Source organism: Toxorhynchites rutilus, chromosome 2 (genome assembly GCF_029784135.1).
Source record: "Toxorhynchites rutilus septentrionalis strain SRP chromosome 2, ASM2978413v1, whole genome shotgun sequence".
Taxonomy (NCBI): Eukaryota; Metazoa; Arthropoda; class Insecta; order Diptera; family Culicidae; genus Toxorhynchites; species Toxorhynchites rutilus.
This window is the reverse complement of record NC_073745.1, coordinates 149,355,040-149,377,227: the sequence shown is the minus strand read 5'-3', so window position 1 is coordinate 149,377,227 and position 22,188 is coordinate 149,355,040. Positions and strand designations below refer to the sequence as shown.

The 22,188-nt window shown below is 38.9% G+C and overlaps 2 protein-coding genes across 2 annotated transcripts in view; one reads left to right on the top strand and one right to left on the bottom strand.

The window, feature by feature from the left end:
• LOC129764234 (toll-like receptor Tollo) overlaps positions 1-22,188 on the top strand; it is a 173,054-nt gene that overhangs the window by 82,616 nt on the left and 68,250 nt on the right. The window lies entirely within an intron of this gene.
• On the bottom strand, positions 20,016-20,704 carry LOC129764235 (NPC intracellular cholesterol transporter 2-like). The gene is made up of 2 exons (XM_055763119.1): positions 20,415-20,704; positions 20,016-20,342 (listed from the first exon to the last, which is right to left on the bottom strand). Exons 1-2 carry the CDS (start codon positions 20,626-20,628, stop codon positions 20,077-20,079), a joined length of 480 nt encoding a protein of 159 aa, XP_055619094.1. The 5' UTR covers positions 20,629-20,704; the 3' UTR covers positions 20,016-20,076.

The following is a 22,188-nucleotide window of genomic DNA, read 5'->3' as shown; positions in this document are numbered from 1 at the left end:
AACAGGAAGTGGGTTATATCTATGGTATAACCGCAAGGGTGACGTAGGACTATCGTTGATTTAGAGATCATTTGTATGAAGTTGAATCTGAATTCTTTCTGAATGAATGAATATTTGGAGAACTTCGAAAACGAGAGCGTTACGTTGGAGGCACAAGGTTTTATGCATCCAATATTGGATACGGAAATATCCTACTGATGGGGAAGAATAATCTTCAGAAGCTATCCTGTTGATTGCGATTGATTGAAAAATCACAAAACCTAATGTATTTGGCCACAGTGTTACATGGATAGAAAACATTAAAATAAACTCTTTCATATGAATGTAATTTTAAAATCCCAGAGGAACTGGCAGATTATTTTCAGTAACGATTAGATATTTCCACATTTTCCTCGATACTGGAAGCCCACCAGTGGTTAATGCTAACTCGATAACCATCTGTTAATAGCACTTGATTGAAACATATTTGGTCACAGTGTTACATGCAGAGATGCCAACCTTCCTGATTTTTCAGGATTTCCCAGACTTTTTAGCACGCTCCCTGATATCCTGACGAACACTCAATTTATCCTGATTTTTCTGAATTGATCCTGATTTTCCCTGATTTTTGTACTCTTTACATTATTCGTAATAAATATACTGGTTTCCATGCCAAAGTTTCTGATAGTTCTCCGGTTCGCACCGGTATCTTACATAAGGTTAAATTCTCTAGACGCGAAGCTGTACTTAACTTTTCTTATCTCTACCCTCAATTGTTTTGTGGCTTTCCAAAACAGTGCTAGAAAATTTCATGAAGCCAGATTGTCTGATGAATTTATGAAATTACAACGAGATTAAGTTATAGGAACAACGTGGCTTTACTGGGGATAATGTTTATGTAGATGTATCCCCATAGTTATTATTGTAGCAATACATATCAAAGCGTAAAATTACTCAAGATAAAATTCTTGAATCCATAGTCAGTATAAAAAGATTTTATATGTAATTTGTTCGTTTGATTCAAAGTAGAATCTACTTTAATTATGGGACTATGGTAAATATATCTATAACCTATATAATATATTAAATATCATAAAAATTAGGAAAAATTCAACAAGTCTTCCACTGCTGATATGCTTTCCTCATTTGTTGAGTAAAGATTCATTCCAAAGCATGGATGATCTGTTTGAAAGATGGCGAAAGATTGTGAAACAGAACTATGGATATAGAATTAAATTATAATGCTTTGATTGGAAATGATGTTTTTGTTTTCCAAAAAAATCGACATTAACTTTTCGGACAACCCAATATGAGCTATCCGGATTTATCCTGATTTTTATTTTCATTCTTCCTGATTTTTTTTTAATTATAGTTGGCAACCCTGGTTACATGGATAGAAAACATTCAAATAAACTCTTTCACATGAATGTATTTTTAAATTCCTAGAGGAACTGGCAGATTATTTTCCGGATCTTTCTCGATCCAAACGGAAAGAATTCCGTGCGTGTATGTGTGTGTGTGTAGCGGCTGCTTCGAGATCTTCCTGGGGAACCGTTTGTAGCATCACTCTCCTCCTGATGGATTCCCTTCTGGCCTAAGGTGAACAAACAGGCTCTTGGTGACACCGTTCATCCGCGCTTTCATGATAAATGAAGAGCTTCACCACAACAGCGACAACATGCTCCAATCGCTGTTCAATTAGAACTGAGTGGATTTCCGAGCGGCGCTCGCTTATATACCGATTGGTGATTTCAATAGCCTATTTTGAAAGCAAATTTAAGACTATTGAAACAAGTTTTTGGATCAGAAAGTAACAAGTATAGAACGCGTAGACATTTTATCTTTCGAATAAAGTGTTTATCATACCATTTCGTTCAGTTGTTTAGGAGCTATTGACACTCAAAATCTCGGTCTCCGGCGTAACGCTTTCGTTTTCGAAACTTTGATTTTACACCCCGGTATAGAAATGAAAGACGTAGTCCTACGTCAAAAAGAAGGGTGACGTACAAGACACGACCATGTTGTTATCTTAGTACTACGAAATTAAAATCGGCGATTTTCAACAATGAAACTCTTCAGTACAAGCGACCGCTCTGGAGTAGCACTGACAATGGGCAATGAATGAATGCTCTCACTGAGTGAGGTGCGCGAACATTTCGCGAAACTCTCAGAATTAACATGTACAGTTGATTGTGCGTTGTCTAGAGCGGCACTGAAACACTGAACTTATGGAATATCCAATATTTTTTGAATATACAGTAGTTTTTGAGTATCCTTTAGTGTAATTATTGGGTTGGGGAATAAGTTCGTAGCGTAGATTTTATTCTATCGTTCTATCCAATGAATACTTACACTTTTCCAAACAGCAAACAAATCGTTGTAAAATAAAAGAAGTATAAAAACGCTATGAACTTATTTCCCAACCTAAAACATTTCCAACGCCCCAGAGAATACGGCAAAACAAAACTCGAACCAAATCGGGTATGTGGTGGGTTAGCGGCGTCGATAGCAACTGCCGGGAATACATTTTCACCTTCAGTTTTCCATCGTAGCTTTCATCGCTGAAAAAACCTCCTTCACATTCGGCTTGAATTGGCTGCACTTTGGCGCCACTTTTAACCCGTAAACAATGTTTGAATTCACGAAAATTAGTTAATAAATGGGAAAATGTAACCAATAAGTCATTCACGATTTATCAGCCATCTAGCGACCAAATGACAGCGGCAGCGAGGCTTTCCAAACGGCCTTTCTGAAGACCGAGTGTCTAGTTTAGTTTTCCAGATTGGTCTTTTTGATGTCAGAGACGAATGTACTGAGAAAATCAAAGACTCTCAAAAAGCCTTTATAATTCAAAACATCAACATCATTTCACGAATAAATCTAACACGCTCCTAAATTCACAGAAGCTCTCTTTCAGGCAAAAATAAAAAAATAAATCGCTTTTGATTACTTCGGATATTGCTTTAGAACAGGGGTTCTCAAAGTGGTCGATATCGACCCCTTGGGGTCAATATCAGTTTCCTAGGGGTCAATGAGATCTAAAGATCGACCCCTATTAATTAACATGAGTTTATATTTGAAACTATAAAGATACTGCATAAGTTGTGTTACGTGAACCAACTTGTTATAAGAATGACTAATATAATAGTAGAGAGTATTGTTTTTTTAATTTGTATTAATAATTATTAATAACACCTGATATTTACTGAATTTTATGTCTATTTATTGATGAGAAGATTACGTCAAGTGGCTATAGGGGTCGATTGTGTCACTTCAATCTGGAAAAGGGGTCTCTGGCCAAAATAGTTTGAGAATCCCTGCTTTAGAAGGTATCGACATTTTTAGAATAACTTTTTAGTTGTTTTTGTGGCCCTAAAAAGAAGAAATGAGTTGGCGTGGTTTTGTAGAAGCAGTTGAAGAAGGGTGATTCATGATTCATTCTTGTTTTCACGTGAACAATACACGAGTTTTGTGTCCTTAACCCTTTCGATACGGTAGTGTGCTCCGTCGAAGTGTTACCGCTGTACAGAGCCCTGCGCCGAAAAGTATGCACATCGCGTTGGTGTGATCGATGTGCAGTATGACTTTCATGTCGTCTATAGACGACACTCGTACACACAGATCGTCGCGCGGATGTCGTCTATGGACGACGCTCGTAGCGAAAGGGTTAATGCTAATGTAGTAGCGCGCTTAGTATGCATTGCGAATATTCTTCTTGTGTTATACACAGACCGTAGGTGATAACATATTTGAATCCCGACATTTTATGAAAACCGACGCAAAATGTCCCATTTAATATTTCGCTTCTCTCCCTTGGTGCAAGCTCTGCACTCTGCTTTCATCGCACATGCATCGTGAGGCGAAAAATTGTTCATGTCCGTTCAACACGGTAGTTCAACATTTATCGTGCTTTCACGGCAACCCGACGACATGCATCAACTGCTGAACAGTTTCATTTTGATTTACTATGACTCTACATCCCATTGAGATTAGATCTGATTCACTACCCCTCTCCAATAAACCCGATCCATGGCTGCAGTTCTCCAGCTCCCGGCTGCACCGATTCTTGCTAAGTCCTGCTCCACCTGGTCCAACCACCTCGCTCGCTGGGCTGCTCTCGTTCTTGTTCCTACCGGATTCGATGCGAACACCATCTTTGCAGGGCTGCTATCCGGCAATCTTGCAACATGCCCTGCCCATCGCACTCGTCCAGCCTTGGCGACTTTCTGGATGCTGGGTTCGCCGTAGAGTTGCTACCGTATATTGTTCTGAGCACTCGGCGTTCCTAAACACCAAGCGCTTGTGAGTCCTCTTCAAATATCGTCCATGCTTCGTGCCCATAGAGAACAACCGGTCGAATCAGGGATTTGTACATGGTACACTTCGTACGGAGTCGGAGTTCGTTGGACCTCAAAGACTTGCGGAGCCCGAAGTAGGCCCGACTTCCATCGATTATGCGTCTTCGAATTTCACGGCAGTTGTTATCAACGAGCCAAGGTAGAAGAATTTCTCTACCACCTCGAGCTCGTCGTCGTCGATCACACCACTACTACCAAGAAAAACTCTGTTGCGATCAGTCCCTCCCGCTAGCATGTATTTAGTCTTAGACGCATTGATCCCAAGCCCAATCAGCTTGGTGTTTCAGTCGGGTATACAAGTCGGCTACCGTCGCATGCATTCTTCCGATTATGCCCACGTCGTCGGAGAGCACATAAACTGACTAGACTTGTTGAAAATTGTGCCCCGCATGTTGAAGCCCGCTCTCCGCATAACACCTTCCAGCCAGGGATTGTTAACTGGTTTCACCGGTAATACCGGGTCATTTTCCCTTACTGAATTACCGGTAATTTTACAATCAATAATAGATGATTCCGGTAATTTTTATTTTTACACTATAAATAATATTTGGCCTTTATGTCGCTTTGAAATATTGCTCGACACAACTGGCAGTGTTGCGTCGATTCTACGACCTCCGAACTTTAGTTCAAAAATTGCTGCTAGATCTGAAAACGAAACGCAAGATAAGCTTCAGCGACGAAAAACTGACAGCGATAAAGGAATTGGATGCTGCCCTCGAACCAGTTCTGGTCGCTGTTGAACTGCTATTGCGGAAGAAATGCACCCTTTATGAAGCTGACGTCAGATTGCAATTTGTGCTAGAACAGCTATCGGAGCAACCATCAGAAATTTCGAAGCAGTTGCACGAAGCCCTGATTGGAAGGATTGCAGGAAGACGTTTCGTACATGCAGATTTGTTCCCGTGGTCGTGACACAATTAACCCTCTCAATACGGCAGTGTACTCCGCCGGAGTGCTACCGCTGTGCGGAGCACTGCGCCGAAAAGTATGCAAATCACGCTGGTGTGATCGATGTGCAGTATCACTCTAAAGACGTCGCTCGTACACACAGGTCGACGCGCGGATGTCGTCAATAGGGTTAATGATGACTTTGACGTCTTCTATCAAATGTCACGGACTGCATTGATCAAGCAGGTATTTGAAAATCTTCCTAACTTGATCAAATTTGACGATGATGATAGTGATTCAATAGCTGGACAACGGGAGGAAAAAATCTAATGGACGATGGGAAACCTGCAGAACAGTTGAGCATCAAGGGGCATCAAACTTGAACGACGATTGTAACAGTCAAAGGTATCAAAGTCCAGTCCAAGCTCAACGTCTATAAACGGATTGATGAAAACTCTTGGACAAAAGTTTCCGTACAGAGGGCATCAAATTTCTGCATTACTCGAGAACTATTCAAGCAAATGAAACCAAATTGGGCACATTGAGGTTTTAGGATACAATAAATGTTTCTATGGTGGTTAGACTCTCCACCCCCCTCTTAAAGGGGGGGGGGCTACCATATAAATGAAATACAAATTTCTGCATTACTCGAGAATTAATCAGGGTGCAATAAATGTTTCTATGGTAGTTAGACTCTCCACCCCCTCTCTAAGAAAATTTTCGGAAAACTTTGAAGGAAAAAGGGAAAATTCGGAAAATTAAATTTCCATATGTTCTTCAATTACATAGTGACAAGTGCTGTTTGTCCATTTGATGTTCGCGCTAGCGAAATTGATTTTTGTTCGAAACTGGAAATGGAATATAAATGTGATGATATGATTTCATTGGCATCACTGCTATATCGCAATTGTATGCTTTATCGAGCGAATTTTTTTCACACGTTTTTAACGTTTCATTGAACCTTTAAATTTAAAATTTATCGTCGAGTACGTTGTTAGTGTTATCCTTGTCGTGTCTTGAGTGTTGTTTGATCCAGCTTGAATGTTTTTCGTATATAATACGTGCTGTTATCTTCTGTGAAATTGCTCACTAAACAACTTCCCCACCATCGCCCGGCCAACAGACTTTGTGCCTATTGTCGCACTTTCGAAGCATTGTTGCGTGCAAGATATCATCAAAAGCTAACTGTGCATAGTCTACTGTAAGGCGTTTCGTATCACCGACCGAAATCATGGAAAATAATTGCGCCAAATGCACTCGTCCTATTACTGGCCTTGACCGTGTTACTTGCCATGGTTACTGCAGCTGCATGTTCCACATGAATTGCACTAATGTTACGCGCGCTCTTATGAATTACTTTACAACTCATGGAAAAAACCTATACTGGATGTGCGATAAATGTGCCGATTTGTTTAACAACTCGCATTTGCGAGCCATGACAAAACCAGTGGATGAAAAATCTCCATTGCATTTGCTCTCGGAGTCCATCAACAGTTTGCAAACCGAAATACGGAAGATTTCTTCTAAGCCCGCACTAACGTTGCAGTCCCCACAGCACGATGGCCGACTGTTAGGGAATCGATGCGTACTACCAAACGACCCCGTGAAACGGAATCAGTACGTCCATCATCTGAGTGCCAATCCGGCTCGAAGCAGCTGAGCTCAACTACTATATCCGTGCCTGTCAGCGAAAAACCTGCTAGCAAATTCTGGCTATATCTTTCGCGCATCCAGCCAGGTGTCACCAATGAAGCAATTTCTGCAATGGTGAAAGCGAATTTGGAGATAGACGGCGATCCTGATGTGGTGAAATTGGTAGCTAGGGGGACGGATACCAGCGATATGTCGTTTGTCTCATTCAAAGTAGGACTCGATCCTGCTTTGAAGAACAAAGCGCTTAATCCGACTACGTGACCCGAGGGAATCATGTTCCGTCAATTCGAGAACTATGGTTCTCAAAAATTTCGGAGGCTCTATGCAGTGAATCCGGATTCACCAATAATTACCACGAGGAAGCCACCATCAGCTGTCATCCTTTAAACCCAGGACGCATTGCCTATAGTATTAAGGGAGTTCCTGAGCCACCCGACCAAGTCGAGCATACAGATAGTTCCCGTCATCATTGTTTCTGCCCTCGTATTGGTCCTGGTCCTTCGGTCGTGGTCGGTGAAGGAATCTCCCTACAACCTCTCTCAGGCAAGTATGCGTATTTATGTAGCGTATTTCTGTTGATAAGAGTAGAACTCGAGGAAGGAATTGTCTGATTTAGGGCTGTCTTAATTCTATCATATTTTCTGTATGAAACATTTATTCCATGTAACGGAGAAACATGTTATTTGCAAGTGGTCGAAAAATCTTGAACGAGAAATATGTCTGAAAATAATCTAATATCACAATGATGAGTTTCGTTAGAAATACTAGGAATTTTATAGTTAAAGATAAATTTAACGGGGTCGAATAGAAAATCAATCAATGAACAGTTTTGCGATTGGACCCATGAACTTGCTCATAGTAAGAAAACGTGAATGTTTGAAGGTATTGATAACAAGAAACAAATTTTGGGCGGGACGAAGTTTGCCGGGTCAGCTAGTTCCAGATAAATCTGTACGTGTGGCAACACTGTTCACAATAATACAAAAGTTGGGTTAACATAACATGTTTAAGGTATATGATAAACCAACGTTGAACCGTTGGTTTATACTGGGTTATACTGGCTGATATGACATTTGTTTACCATTGTTATCGCGAAATATGTACGAATAATTCGTACTGTAAAAAATTACTAATCATTCGTAGCATTTACCAAATAAATCGTCATATATACCATTTTTTTGGGAGAGTGTATTAATAAAATGAACGTGTCCTTGCCCTGTAACAGCAATGACGAATCGATATCAGAAAATGCGGATTTTCCTCATTATTGCCAGTCATTTAATCTTTGTGGAAGTACACGACAACTTTAATGTCATTCTGTTGAACTAATGTCAATACGAAGGGCAGCTTTAGGCCGCTGTGGGTGGCATCATCCTGCTTTGACGTTTTTGTCCATTACACCTACACACATCAAAGCAAAAATATGTTACTACGAGATTCTAAAACTAGAAATTTGTATTTGATACGAAGTTAAAGTGTTACAAATATTAACCAAAAATCTGGATGCTGAAAGGTGCTCTATTTTTTGTCTAGTGTATCTAAACATGAACCGCACATGAATACAATGATGTTTCGTTCGCTAAAATTTTTGTAGATAACACATAACTCGGCACGGGACTTATGGCTGGGAACCGGAAAAATAGAGTATAGCATGCAAGTACGGAGCACGTTATACATTAAACTTTAAGCATAACATCTCCCGTGCCGTTGGAAACTATACCAACTTTGTGAAAGGTTTGCATCATATGACGGCATGAATTGAACGTTCGCCTTTCGTTTCTCGATAGTTCTTTTTTATGCTGGGTACAATTTTCGGTCCCAGACCGTACGGTATTACTCTGTGCAAACTTATGTTACGGGATGTGAACTAGCTCATCTTGGGCCCCTATAGAACAATTCTCATCTCTCTCTCGTTGGAGTGGGGACAAACATTGGCGCTGTAGTATGCTTTATGCTGGCACCTTGAGGTGGAATGAAAAGTAGCACTAAATGGAACCATCGCTGCGCGTGAGCTGAATGGGGAATAGATTGTTGCATAAATCATGCAGGTATGGAATGTGCAGTGTGCAATTTTTGTACCCGATTATGTAATTTCAGTGCAATTGTTTAACAATGCCTGTGGGAGGCGGTTACTGAGCTGCTGAGGGAAGGATTTTCTGTGATGATTTACGACCAACATTACGCTGCCAAATCTCATAACGAATCGCTGCCACCTTTCACAGCTCACCCCAAAATCCTATGACGAATCAAAAATTGATGAGAATCTAATTAACATCAATTTGCTGCGCAGATAATGCATAAAATATTGTCATTTGATACCTCTCACAACGTGTTTTTTTATCCTCCCTTTTTCCTTCGCAGATCAAGCGTAGACTCAAAGACTGCATTCTATTTTGGCAAAAAATGTCAAACCATTCCATCTATCATCATTCCGTCTTACTCTCTCCCTCCATACCTTCGGGTTCCGAACAGTTTCCTTGACGAATTGGGCCAGGAAAAACAACAACCGGTGCGCACTTGGCGAAACTTGGTAACAGATTTCCCTGTTGAGAGATGATTTTCCCCCTAGGGGTGGTGTTGGTGTTGCTGTCGGTCGGTTTGTGTGGTCCTTTGATGATTAAGGGGACAAAAACAGCACAAAAAAGGGAAGAAAAAATGAATGCTTTGATACCCCGGAGAAAATGGATAAACTTCATCAGCTGTTTTAATTTATTGCACTTCACAAGCGGGAGAAGGAACAGGAATTCTGTTTTGTTTTTCCTGCAGCTTAGCTTGGAAGATCATCGTTATCGTAACGATGATTATACGAGTTCCAAGCTTAAGAGGACTTGTTTGTCGAAACCATGTTTAGAATTTCATCGGAAGGCATCTTAGCTAAACTCTCAGTGTTCTACAGATCTCTCCGGTTCATCTGTTTTATCAGTTGCATTTTGTGAAGCTCGTTTTTCTCTTTTATCGTTCGAAGAAAAAAAGATGGGTGGGTAATGTCGGGGACATAACCGGAGTGACGTAGGACTATACAAAGGAGACAACTTTTGTTAAATACATATTTTAATTATATTGTTTTATTTTCTTCTCCTACGTGAATACTTACCTATCTACCTGAAAAATGGATTAGTTTACTGTTTACTCTTTATGAATATGTTGATGGTTCTGAAAAGAACCTTTGGTGTTGTGTTTTTGTTATCACTCGATATTCCCATCTTGTTCGGTTAAACCTTCCTGTTTAGCTATTGCGTTTGCCACTCGCCACAGCTTTCACAGTTGGAAAATTTCTTCCCATCCAGCTTGTGACATATTTTACAGTAAATTACATTCAATGGCACGTCGCATTACCACCACTCAGTATCGAATTGGACATGTTGTTCAGTAAATTACATTTAATACGACGTGTCGGAGAAACACTTTGCCACTCACTGAAACTAATCGTTGCCTTGATGAGCACCGAACCGAAGCTGCTCTGTCCTTGATGCGGGTTTTCTGATTGTCGTGAGCAGCTTTGCAAGCCAACTCGAGCACTCCGACGGCTGAAACTCTATAATCGTTGTTAGGTATACTGGTGCTCCGGCACCAATCCGTTCGGCCTAGTTACCCTTGCGGAGCAATCAGTGAATGCGACCAACAGGGAACTGGAGACCTGCACGGTTCGAGTGAGACTTTGCCTTTCCCTTAACTTTTCCTCCTTTGTTACGTCCACGATGCCGATTTACGGGTTTACGGTTTACGGGTTTACGGTTTACGGGTTTACGGTTTGAAAGAAAATAAAATATTTTTTTGGGGTGTTTTATACTCTAGCGGTACACACTCACAGGATAGAGACAAATCGGCAGACTCAGCCAGAGGGGCGAGTCCAACGAGACGAACGAATGAGCGTTAAATGGGAGCGATGGCAAAAAATACATTCATTACGATTTGTTCGCTCGTTGGATTCACAAGCAGGCTAAAAAGGGTCCTTTTCAGGATCACAAAATTATCTTCAATCTAAAGAGTTTATTGTTTTGTTGTCACTCGATATCCCCATCTTGTTCGGCTAAACCTTCCTGTTTAGCGATTGCATTTGCCACTCGCCACAGCTTTCACAGTTGGAAAATTTCTTTCCATCCAGCTTGTGACATATTTTACAGTAAATTACATTCAATGGCACGTCGCATTACCACCACTCAGTATCGGATTGGAGGTAATTTTAACCTGTAATTGAACATTTGCGATGACAGTGGTACAGTGTTGACTTTCAATGTGGGGTCATAATTTGGACCCCGAACTCTATGTTTACAAAAATGTCCAACTAAATATGTCGCATTACAGGTCCGTCCAATTAGCTAAATGTCGAGATAAGTGTAAATTACTGTACTTTCAATCTAGAAGCAATTTAAGAATTGGTGAAAATCAATAAGCTCAGAACAACTGCCAAATTCACATACTCATCATATCCTGGCAAATAAATTATGAAAAAATCAATTTGTGTTTTATTATTATTTTGGATATTGTTTTAGAAAGCATTGAACTGTATTTCCTAAACTCTTTTTTGGCCTTTTTTTGGCCCAGAAAAGCGCCTTGTTTTATGGAATGGTTCCAATTTAGAAAACTTTGTACTCGTGGTTTTGAAAAAACAACTTTTCGAACGCCATCGATGCCACCTTGTTCTGGATTTGCCACCAAAGTAGTTTGTATAAAGAACAATTGTTTTTCTTCTGTTACATGCTGCCGTTTTGCGATTGCGTTTGCCACTCGCTGCAACTGCCTGTTGTTGTCTTGATGTCCACCGAACCGAATGTGGTCTGTTCTGAATGCAGGTTTTCTTATCGTCGCGAGCAGCTGACTGACTGACAACAACTCGATCACTTCAGCGGCCGAAACTATATAACGCCGGCTAGGTGGACTGGTGCACTGGTACTAACGCGCTCGGCCTAGCTACCCTTGCGGGGAACTCCAGATCAACACGGTTCGAGCGGGATTTTGCCTTTCCCTTCACTTTTCCTCCTTTACCATGTCCAGACATGGCTGCTTGGGTTGGTTTGTTGATGTGTTGTGATGCGAACCGATGTGGTGTACGGTTTGAATGAGAATGATCGTTACGGCAGCGGAGCGGGGATTTTTAAGCTGACTGGCTGACTCGAGAATTAAACATGTGTGAGACTGCGACCAATGTTTCGTTCATTTTTTCTTTTTCCTTTCCAATCGTGCTTCATTCTATTTCGTTGCTGCTCTGGTTGCCCGGTTTGGTCGGTACGATTTGAGGAGCACAAAATGGATCAATCAAAAATGGGCACATAGTGCATTTGGACAATGCTTGATATTTCACAATTATTCAATTATTTATCTCAAGAAAAATGAAATGTTATTCGTAATGATAGATGCGTAGATATATTTCCTATCAATTGATGCAAAAACCTTTGCGATCTATTGAGAAATGCTCGAGTTATAAGCGTTCCAAATCTTGCATTTTTTCCTACTTGTTCAGTGCCTAGATTTCCATTTCACCCCCTATATCTTCCGGTTAGACGTAGTCCTACGTCAAGATTATACTTGTTTGATGCTTTTAATTGCCATCACTATGTGAACGAATAAAGAGTTCGAAATTTGAAATCGGAAGCGACATATCTGCGTGAGCTACGAAACTTTTCAATCCATAAGCTTCCTAGGATTAGAAATTATGATTAGTGTTGATAAGTGTTGATAAGTGTTGATAATGTAACCATGTTACAGTCGCAATAATGAATGTAGGTGCATAGTAGTCAAATCACATAGCAATATTGAACTCATACTGAAAACATGTTAACTTTGAACTCAAAAATAAAATGTTATGTGCAAAGTCTCGAGCTTTCAAGATAAAATATAAATCGAACCAGAGGAGGATTATATCTGTGATATAACAGCAGAGTGGACGTAGGACCATCGTTGGCTTAGTAATCATTTTTAGAAGTTGCATCTAAATCAATTCTCAGTGAAACGATTCTATTTAGCTTACCCTGTTTGTATGTCTGTAGCGCTGACCCACATTTTCAACATCTCATTAAAATTGAGCATCAAATATAAGAAAATTACTGATATTAGTCTAACTAACTAGGTGTTCCCGTGATGATTGTGATGATTTTTTATATCACGAAAAAATATTTTTCGGGTGTACGGAGCAGAGTTGGCAACTATAATTTTCAAAAATCAGGGAGAATGAAAAAACTAATCAGGGAGAAATCAGGATATTTTGGGAAAACAGAACCATCCTTTTTATAGGCAGACATACATTTATTCAATTCAATATGCACAGTTTTGTCACACAATCTTTCGCCATCATTCATACAGTTTAAAAATTCATTCCTCCCAGAACATGTTTGCTTTCTCGTCGAAAACTATTCAAGGTTAGGAAAAAATATTGCAAGGACCAGAACCTGGGATAATCCGGAGGAACAATATCCAATTAGTTGAGCTGGTGCGATAGTACCTTCTAGCCAGAATAAAAAAATGGTTGTGTTGTGGATGATACATGATGTTTTGCACTATCCTGATGTTACACGACGCCATACATTGACTAATTTTGGAAGTTGCGTGCAATACTTTCGGGAATGTATTAATTTATATTTTTTTTCCAAAAATCTACAGCATCACTACTACGGTCGATTGCAGGAAAATCATTATTCATAATTTTTCTAAATTCATCGTCTAATCTTTAGAATGAATCTTTGCACGCCAAATGTTGAATTTTTCTAATTTTGATGTTATTCGATGTTATATGATTCGATTATATACAATTTTAGACTCGATTATATACAGTTCAAAAAATATTTTTTTTTATTCTCCCTACTCTCTACTCTCTACTCTTCACTCTCTACTCTCTTCTCTCTCTACTCTCTCTACTCTCTACTCTCTACTCTCTCTACTCTCGACTCTCTCTACTCTCCAATCTCTCTACTCTTTACTCTCTCTACTCTCTACTCTCTACTATCTCTACTCTCCACTCTCTCTATTCACTACTCTCTCTACTCTATACTCTCTCTATTCTCTCTACTCTCTACTATCTCTACTCTCTACTCTGTACTCTCTCTACTCTCCCTACTCTCTACTCTCTCTATTCTCTACTCTTTCTACTCTATATTCTCTCTATTCTCTCTAATCTCTACTCTCTACTCTAAAAAAACGCACACACAAACACATATACGCACATGCACGCACAAACGAACACATGCACACACGCAGACGCGCATAGTCTCACACACAAAAAAACGCATCGCAGCTGCTGACTGCTCGCTCTCTCACACTGTTTTTGTTTACATCAACCAACCAACTAACCAAAACACACTTCCGCATACGCACACGTACACGCACACACACACACACACACACACACACGAACGCACACGCACAAACAAACACATACACGCACATGCACATGCAAACGAACACACGCAAACTCGCACACTCTCTCTCACACAAAAAACACATCGCAGCTGCTCACTGCTCACTCTCTCACTCTGTTTGTGTTCACATCAAGAATACGACCATTTACGACCGTTTACGACTGTTCACGACGACCGCACTTTATTTTTTAGCGATTTTATTTATAGTAAGATTATTTATTTCATTTTTTTCCCTTCTTCTCAATCGCAACAATAGATGATTCGATTATTTTGAGGCGATTAATCGTATCGTATAACATACAGCTGAAAAAATATTCAATTAGTTGATGAACGATTAATTGTAAATCGGACATCACTACCGAAGGAATTTCTGTTCCCACATATGCAGACCGGAATGGGTTTCCCTAACACGGACTTCCAAACCAAAAAGCTTGGGGCATCGGAATTGTGAAGAAATGCAATCTGTAAGCACTCTTGTACTCCGCAATGCGTTTTCCAAACATGGACTACAAAAGTGGGCACGAACACAACGCTATGACTCGGTTATTCAAGACGGAATTGGGAGATATGCCCCCAAGGATGCAGCTCACTGAACCTCTACGATATGCTTTCGATGGTTAGGCAAAATTTTTACATACATTTACCGTGATAACGTCGATTGATTCAACAATATGTTCAACGTGCATGTCAAAATCAAATCTAGCAAATTCACCGTTCGGGAAGTAACAGTTCGGCTGAAAAGTTGATAAGGTAACACATTAAAACTATTTTTTTTCGCAAAATTCAATACAAACCTCTCTGATATTTGGATATGTTTTGTAAAAAACCTCAGCTTTCAAAAAAAAAAAAGATAAAAAATATAGCGCACTTTTTTCGAAACCAATTCCCTCAATAGCTGATTAGAATTTTGATTATTGCAGTAATTGGAAGGCTAATGATAAAAAAAAAAATCTTTCAGTAGTTCGACTCTCCGTAGGTTTTTCAGTATGTTGTTTGCTTTTGTGCAATTCCAAATGAATTCGAACTAAAAATGCAGGCTTTATAAACTTGTATTTTTGACTCGAACAAAAGTTTGTATTCCGGTTGGGCTGGAGGAAATATGAGTCTTTCCCAGCAATTGGGGATCTTTTGATCAATTAAGGTGTAACTCTTGAATAGGGCGTATAGGGCACAAATTATGAATCCTAATGTGATTCAAAACAAAATAAGCTCTTTATCAATCTCCTTCTAAATGCAGCCATTCTCGAGATATTCAAAAAAATACTTCTAATTTATTGTCTTTTTTTATAGTCGTGTCGTGTTATATCGCCATGTTGATGAAATTTTATGAATTTGTTTATAATTTTCAACAACTTTTTCCAAATACATCATTATGGTAGAAATATATGTTTAGGAGTTACGTTGAAAAACATTTGAAGACATGTGAAAAGACAATAAATAACAAATATTTTTTTAAATATCTCGAGAATGGCTGCATTGATAAACAGCTTTTTTTGTTTTAAATCACATAATAATTTATAATTTGTGGTTAAAAATTATTGTTAACATACAAAAATTCCAATTTTTCGAAAAATTCATTAAAATCGATGTTTCACAAAGTTTGTTAAAAATAGTTTTACCATCTTGGACTCACTTTTGGAATTTTCTACATGACTTCTATTTTATATGAAAAAAAAAATACATATATAAATTTAGATAAAAATAAATTGAAAAAGACAATAAATTAGAAATGTTTTTTTCAAATACAGGTCGGACTCGATTATCCGGGATTCGATTATCCGGAATTTTAGACTCGATTATCCGGAGTATTTTATTTTTGATTTTCGGAAATTTTGAATAATTTGTATAATAATTCCATATTGAATAGCTAATATGGGTATCTAATGAAAGGACTTGACCAGTAGAATGCAGTTATTTATAAAAAAATTAAATCCAAGATGGCGGCCAGAAAAAAATGGTGGATTTCATATTTTCTCAGAACCCCATCAATATGGGTATCAAATGAAAGGGCTTGACTAGTAGAATACAGTTATTTATGAAAAACGTTCCAGTTGACTGATTGATCTGAAAATTGGAACATACTTCTGTCTCTGTCATTATAAAACGGCTTCTGAAAGTCTTCTGTCATTATAAAACTGCGTGAATACGCAAGACACGGAATCGTGATCTTGAAAAATTCAATTTGACCGCCACTAAAAAATGGCTGAATGGCTTGACTTGGAGAACACACTACACTATGAACAACATAAATTCGGAAAGGTCGTCGCCATAAAATGGTCAACTATGTGTTTGCAATCCCCTCAATATTGGTGTCAAATGTAATGATTTGACTAATAGAATACAGTACATCATCGAAATATTCCGAAGAAAGTTAGGTAAGAAACAAAAATTGGAAAAAAACATAAATTTTTTGAATGGTTTTAATGTAGAGTAAAGAAGTATACTAATGATACAGATAATTTACTAAAAACTAGAAAATAAAATTAGTGAAAAATTTTTTTAAGTTAAACGTTTTAATGTACTAAGAGCTAGAAAACAATTTGGCAAGTAGCAGTTAGTAGTTATCACATCTGATCCTTCATTGATCTAGGGCAATGATGAGTCTAAAATAAAATCGTGCGGTATATGATGAAACAACTAACTGTGGATAATGAAAATCCATCGTTTATTTCTCACCAATTTTTCATCGGAATATTTTCATGATGTACTGTATTCTATTAGTCAAATCATATCATTTAATACCGATATTGAGGGAATGCAAAAAATACATAGTCGACCATTTAGTGGCGGCAACCTTTTTGAATTTATGTTGTTTATTATGTTTCGTGTTCTCCATGTCAAGTCATTCAGCCATTTTTAGTCATTCAGCCAAATTGAATTTTTAATGATCATGGAATTCGTAGTTTTATAATGACAGTAGAATTAAAGTTGTCTTCCAAATTTCAGATCAATCAGTTAACAGTAACGGGTTAAATTTTCTATTAATGTGGGACAATTTTGTATTGTTCAAACATTCAAACATACATACAAATAGGTCAAGCTGAATGAAACCATTTAAAAAGTAATTAGTTGTTTGGGTACTGCGGCCATCTAGAAATTTGATTTTTCATCTGCTATGTTCTACTTGTCGAGAACTTCCTTTTGATACCCATATTGAAGAGTTTTAAAAAAAAATCTATGGCGCCATTTTGTGGTGGCGACCATTTTGGATTTGCATTTTTCATAAATTACTGTATTCTACTAGTCAATCCCTTTCATTTGATATACATATTGATGGGATTCTGAGAAAATGTGTAATCCGCCATTTTGTAGCGGCCGCCATCTTGGATTTTCAAGACCGTGGATTATGTAGTTTTATAATGACAACTAGAGATAAAGATATGTTCCAAATTTAAGATCAATCGGTCAACAGGAAGGGGGTTAAATTTCTATTAATGTGGTACAGCACTTCATACCAAGTTACAAAATTACAAAGTTACAAAGTCACAAACATACAAACGGGTCAAGCTATATAAAACTGTTTAATAAATAAGTGAAAATCATAATTTTAATACGTTTACCGACAAAAAAATGGTTTTTTTTATGACTCGATTATCCGGAGGATTCGGTTATCCGGAGTGAAAAAAAAAATGCAATACTCCGGATAATCGAGTCCGACCTGAATCTCGAAAATGGCTGCATTCAGAAGAAGATTGATAAAGAGCTTTTTTATTTTAAATCACATCAGGATTCATAATTTGTGGCTAAAAATGATTGTTAACATACAAGAATTCTAAGTTTCGAAAATTCATAAAAATTCGATGTTCCACAAAGTTCGTCAAAAATAGTTTTGCCATCTTGGACTCATTTTTTAAATTTTCCGCATGACTTCTTTTTCAAATAAAAAAATTTAAAAAAAATTAAAAAATATGTTTTTTATTCGATTTCGATTTCCATTGAAAATGCACACTATATGAAAAAAACATCAAAAGGGTTATATTTACAGATATAAAATATAAAATTTGCTTATACTTCATTCAATTGTTGTGTAAGCTTTTTGGACTGTGTTCAGGAAAGGTTATTGTTTCTTGAATAGTTCATTAATTCTCCAAAATTTTTCCGAACATCATATTCCAATCAGACAATAAGATTTCGTGTTAAGTGTTTTTTTAAATCAATTATGAAATAGACGCAATTTGAATTGGTCATCTGATAATAAAAACAGCGACATTCGAATGTTTGCGTATATCCGTTATTTTAGTTACATTGTAAATGAACGTTGAACTTTTTTTTCCAAATCAAGAATGACTCACAATAACTCAACATACTTTGAAGACAAATTCAAATTAGTTAGTACTCATCTTCGAGTAGCTTACTCCGAATGCATGGAAACATTTCCTGTGGTACTGAGTCGAATGCAACGCATCGCTATCAACTTGAGAGGAAATGAGTTTTCAAAATCACTCGTGCGCAATGGGTTGGAAATGGTGCGGAAAAGGCAAAAAAAAACACTTGCGTACATCTTCAGCGGCCGGAATAAAAATGATTGTGAGAGACTGAGAGTGACTTTCGCAGTGTGTGATACCGCTAAGGTTGTTTTGAATTTCCGCCTCATTGAGCATGCCTGTTGGGTGATGATTAGAATTGTTCTGTAGTGCCCCCGAGTCGAGTTGATTATCGATGGGTTTAATAGATTTTGTGCTTTGTGGTAATCCACCTTAAGAGCCTTGGAAAATTCGGTTAAGGCAAGCGGAATAATTTAAAAGCTTGCACTCGATTAAAAGCCATCAGTTTGAACACACAAAACAACGGAATGATGCGTTCATTAACATGAAGGAGTCGAAACGGAGAAGGAATCCTTCTAAACTCTCCCGGTCAAACTCGTTGGACAATCCCCTGATTCGAACGATACAACAGAGCGTCTGAATGAAGATTGTTCCGCCCCTTCCATCAATGATGAATACGATTATCAAATCAATTAAGCAAATATTTTGATGACCACGGAATGAGCCCGCCGGCTGGCTGGTAGCTTGACTGGTAGACTGACAAACAACACAGCAGTTGTTGGTTGTCAGAAGAAGACATCATCAAAGTCGAAGGCACCCGAAGCGAAATTGCTAAATCATAATGATGTATCAAGAAATACCAAAAAATGTACCCCTCCTTTCGCAGGACCGATTCGTACGTAGGTTTTCGCTAGGAAAGCACAACGGAACGGATGGGAATTTCATAACCTTGTCATTGTTCCGCCGCTCGCGTTTTTCTCTGTCTCTCCATCGATGCCTCCCTAAGAGGCATTGAGGCATTTTATTAAATTGTACACGAAAGAGTAATGGGAACAGACAGACCCGGACCGGCCCGGTAGGATATATCTACATACGTGAACGACATGGGAGAGAAAGAGCATAGATAGAACATGAAACATGGAATCCATCCCTCTGGAAGACCAATTTTCTCAAGAGTCAACACAGAGTCTTCCTCCTACAACATCCCCTTCGGCAGGGTCTTCAATGGCAGTCGTTCGCTCGATTCGGGAGGAGGAAGGAAGAATTTAATAACCCGCATTTTGATATCATTTGCATGACTCGACTTTGTGCTCGTTGTGTTGGTATTTTTCGTGATGAGACCCAATGGATGGATTGCGCATAGACACCATGCTATGGCGTGTGCCAGGAGAGCCCCCTGACGACCCTTAGACTATTCAAACGACATAAGCAATATGTTGAAACAGAGGTTACACTCGGCTTGAACAAGCTGATTCTTGCGAGCCTCGCGATTATCGTTAATTTTGTGCAACTCATTTAACTCAATTGTTCATAGCTGGTATATTTCCATTCAAATCGAAACAAGAAAACAAGAAGCTGTGTTTATACGACCTTAGCCTTAATTCTGAAGCAAGCTTCCGACTTGGAGGACTGGTTCACAACATTGATTTCAATGTCGAGGCTAATTTTCGGGTAGGATCCGATCGGGAACGCCAAAACATAGGTGAGGTCTTCACCCTGAGAGATTGGGCAACGTGTACGAACCAGCCAGTTGCAAGCATTGGCGTTCTCAGAAGGAAGTTCGTACGGAAACGGAAGTCCAAGAACGTAGGCAGTAGCCAAGGTCTTCAGAGTGTCGGAGGTTGAAACTGTAAAAGATTGAAAGGTGAAATTGATTTTGAGCGAAAACAGAAAATAAAATTACATGCTTCAACGCTTACCCGCAGTGAAGTCCATTGCCATGTTGGCGGTTTTTCCTGTGTGCAATTCGCAGACATCATCTGGGCAGTTTTCTATGCGGACCGCACTTGGCATTGGCTGGCCTCCTTTGCACTGTGTAAACTTAGCAGGACTCCATTTCTCGTGCTCATCGTTGTCAACGTTCTGTAGCATAACTGCTGGGATGAAGGCAGCGAGGAGCAGGAACTTGTACATGTTGATGCTTAGCTGAGGACGTTGTCTGAGACCAGAAATAACGATGCTGATCCGAATGCGGATGTGAACAACTGATGGTTTAAGGTAGCGATGGCTTCTAGTTTTATACTGTGCTTGAGCCGTGATAAGCTTCTCTTATCAATTGCGCCCAACAGGTGTGCAGAAGTTGAAGTTGAACATCTGTGCGACAGGTGCGTTCTGTGATACAGTCGCTATCTTTGGATAAGATGCAAGTGTTCGATAAGGTTCCATTAATTGCCATTGCGTGGATGGAAACTCTTTGCGCAGGCGTTCAAAGGAACAAGAAAAGCCGCCTTTCTGTTGTTAAGAGGAAATCGTGTGGATGGGTGTTTCGACTTGTACTGTACAAGTTCGTTGTTTCAACAAGATACATTCATACATTGTAGAATGCTTAAAATAAAGTATATTTAACGTCAATTTCGTTCAAAAGAGTTGTTTTTTTTTTTATTTAGTGTGCTTAAATATGAAAATTCAGCTGTCCAGTTTCTATAAGACCATTTCAAAAATCATAAGTATTATCATTGAAAAATTTCAAACGATCGGCTGGTTTACATGTCAATATTTGGCCACCTAGCCATTTCGGCTAATAATCTGGAAAATTGGTACCGGCATACTATTTACCAAATTCTGCTGAACGGATCTCTCGATATTTTTCCATGTTTCCGAATTGCGACCTTGAGCTCTTCAATCGGGGTGTACCGCTCTCCCTCAGTGTAGGTTCTGCGTACAAGGATTCCCCTAAGATTTTCAACAGGATTCAAGTCTGGAGAGCGAGCCGACCAGTCTAAAAAAATAGTTTTTGGTCCTTAATCTATTGCTTAGTTTCCTTGCTGGTATGGATAACATTGTTTTGCTGGAATGTGATTTTTTTTGCGACGATATCTCGCTAAAACGGTAGAGAATGTTCTGCAATCCTGTATGTAATCCTTGCTAATCGTTTTGAATGATGTGAAAGCTAACTTGAGCATCTGGGCTAATCTAACTTCCGGTTGCACAGAATTCCGCCCAAACCATGCACATTGTATCAAAGCTCTTTATTGTGCTTTAGTGCGCTCTCATCTTGAATATGCGTGCATAGTATGGTCTCCCTACTACCAAAATAGTGTCCAGCGAAATGAGGTGATCCAGCGGAAATTTGTCCGTTTCGTCCTACGCAACTTGCCTTGGAGCGATCCTTCGAACTTACCCAGCTATGAGGATCGTTGTAAATTGATCGGACTCGATTTGTTGAGCTTACGTAGAGATGTAGCGAAGGCAAATTTTATATCCGATCTAATTTCCTCGAAAATCGATTGTGCTTTAGTCGATCGATTTTAATATACGCCCTCGTAACCTGCGTTCACATACATTTCTCTGCCTTCCTCTCTCTCGCACAAAATACGGTTACTATGAGCCCGTATCGAGTATGTCTCGTGTATTTTACCGCTGCTACTTATATTATGACTTTCGCTTATCTTGCGCAAATTTAAGAAAGGCATTCTTGACCGCTCTTTCCAGTTAGGCATAGTTTTAATTAGATTAAGTATTTTAAGTTATAAA

Coding starts and splice junctions, on each gene's coding strand:
- LOC129764235 (XM_055763119.1), bottom strand. CDS start 20,628: ATGTACAAGTTCCTGCTCCTCGCTGCCTTCATCCCAGCAGTTATGCTA. Junction 20,343..20,414: donor GGCAATGGACTTCACTGCGG/GTAAGCGTTGAA, acceptor AATCTTTTACAG/TTTCAACCTCCGACACTCTG.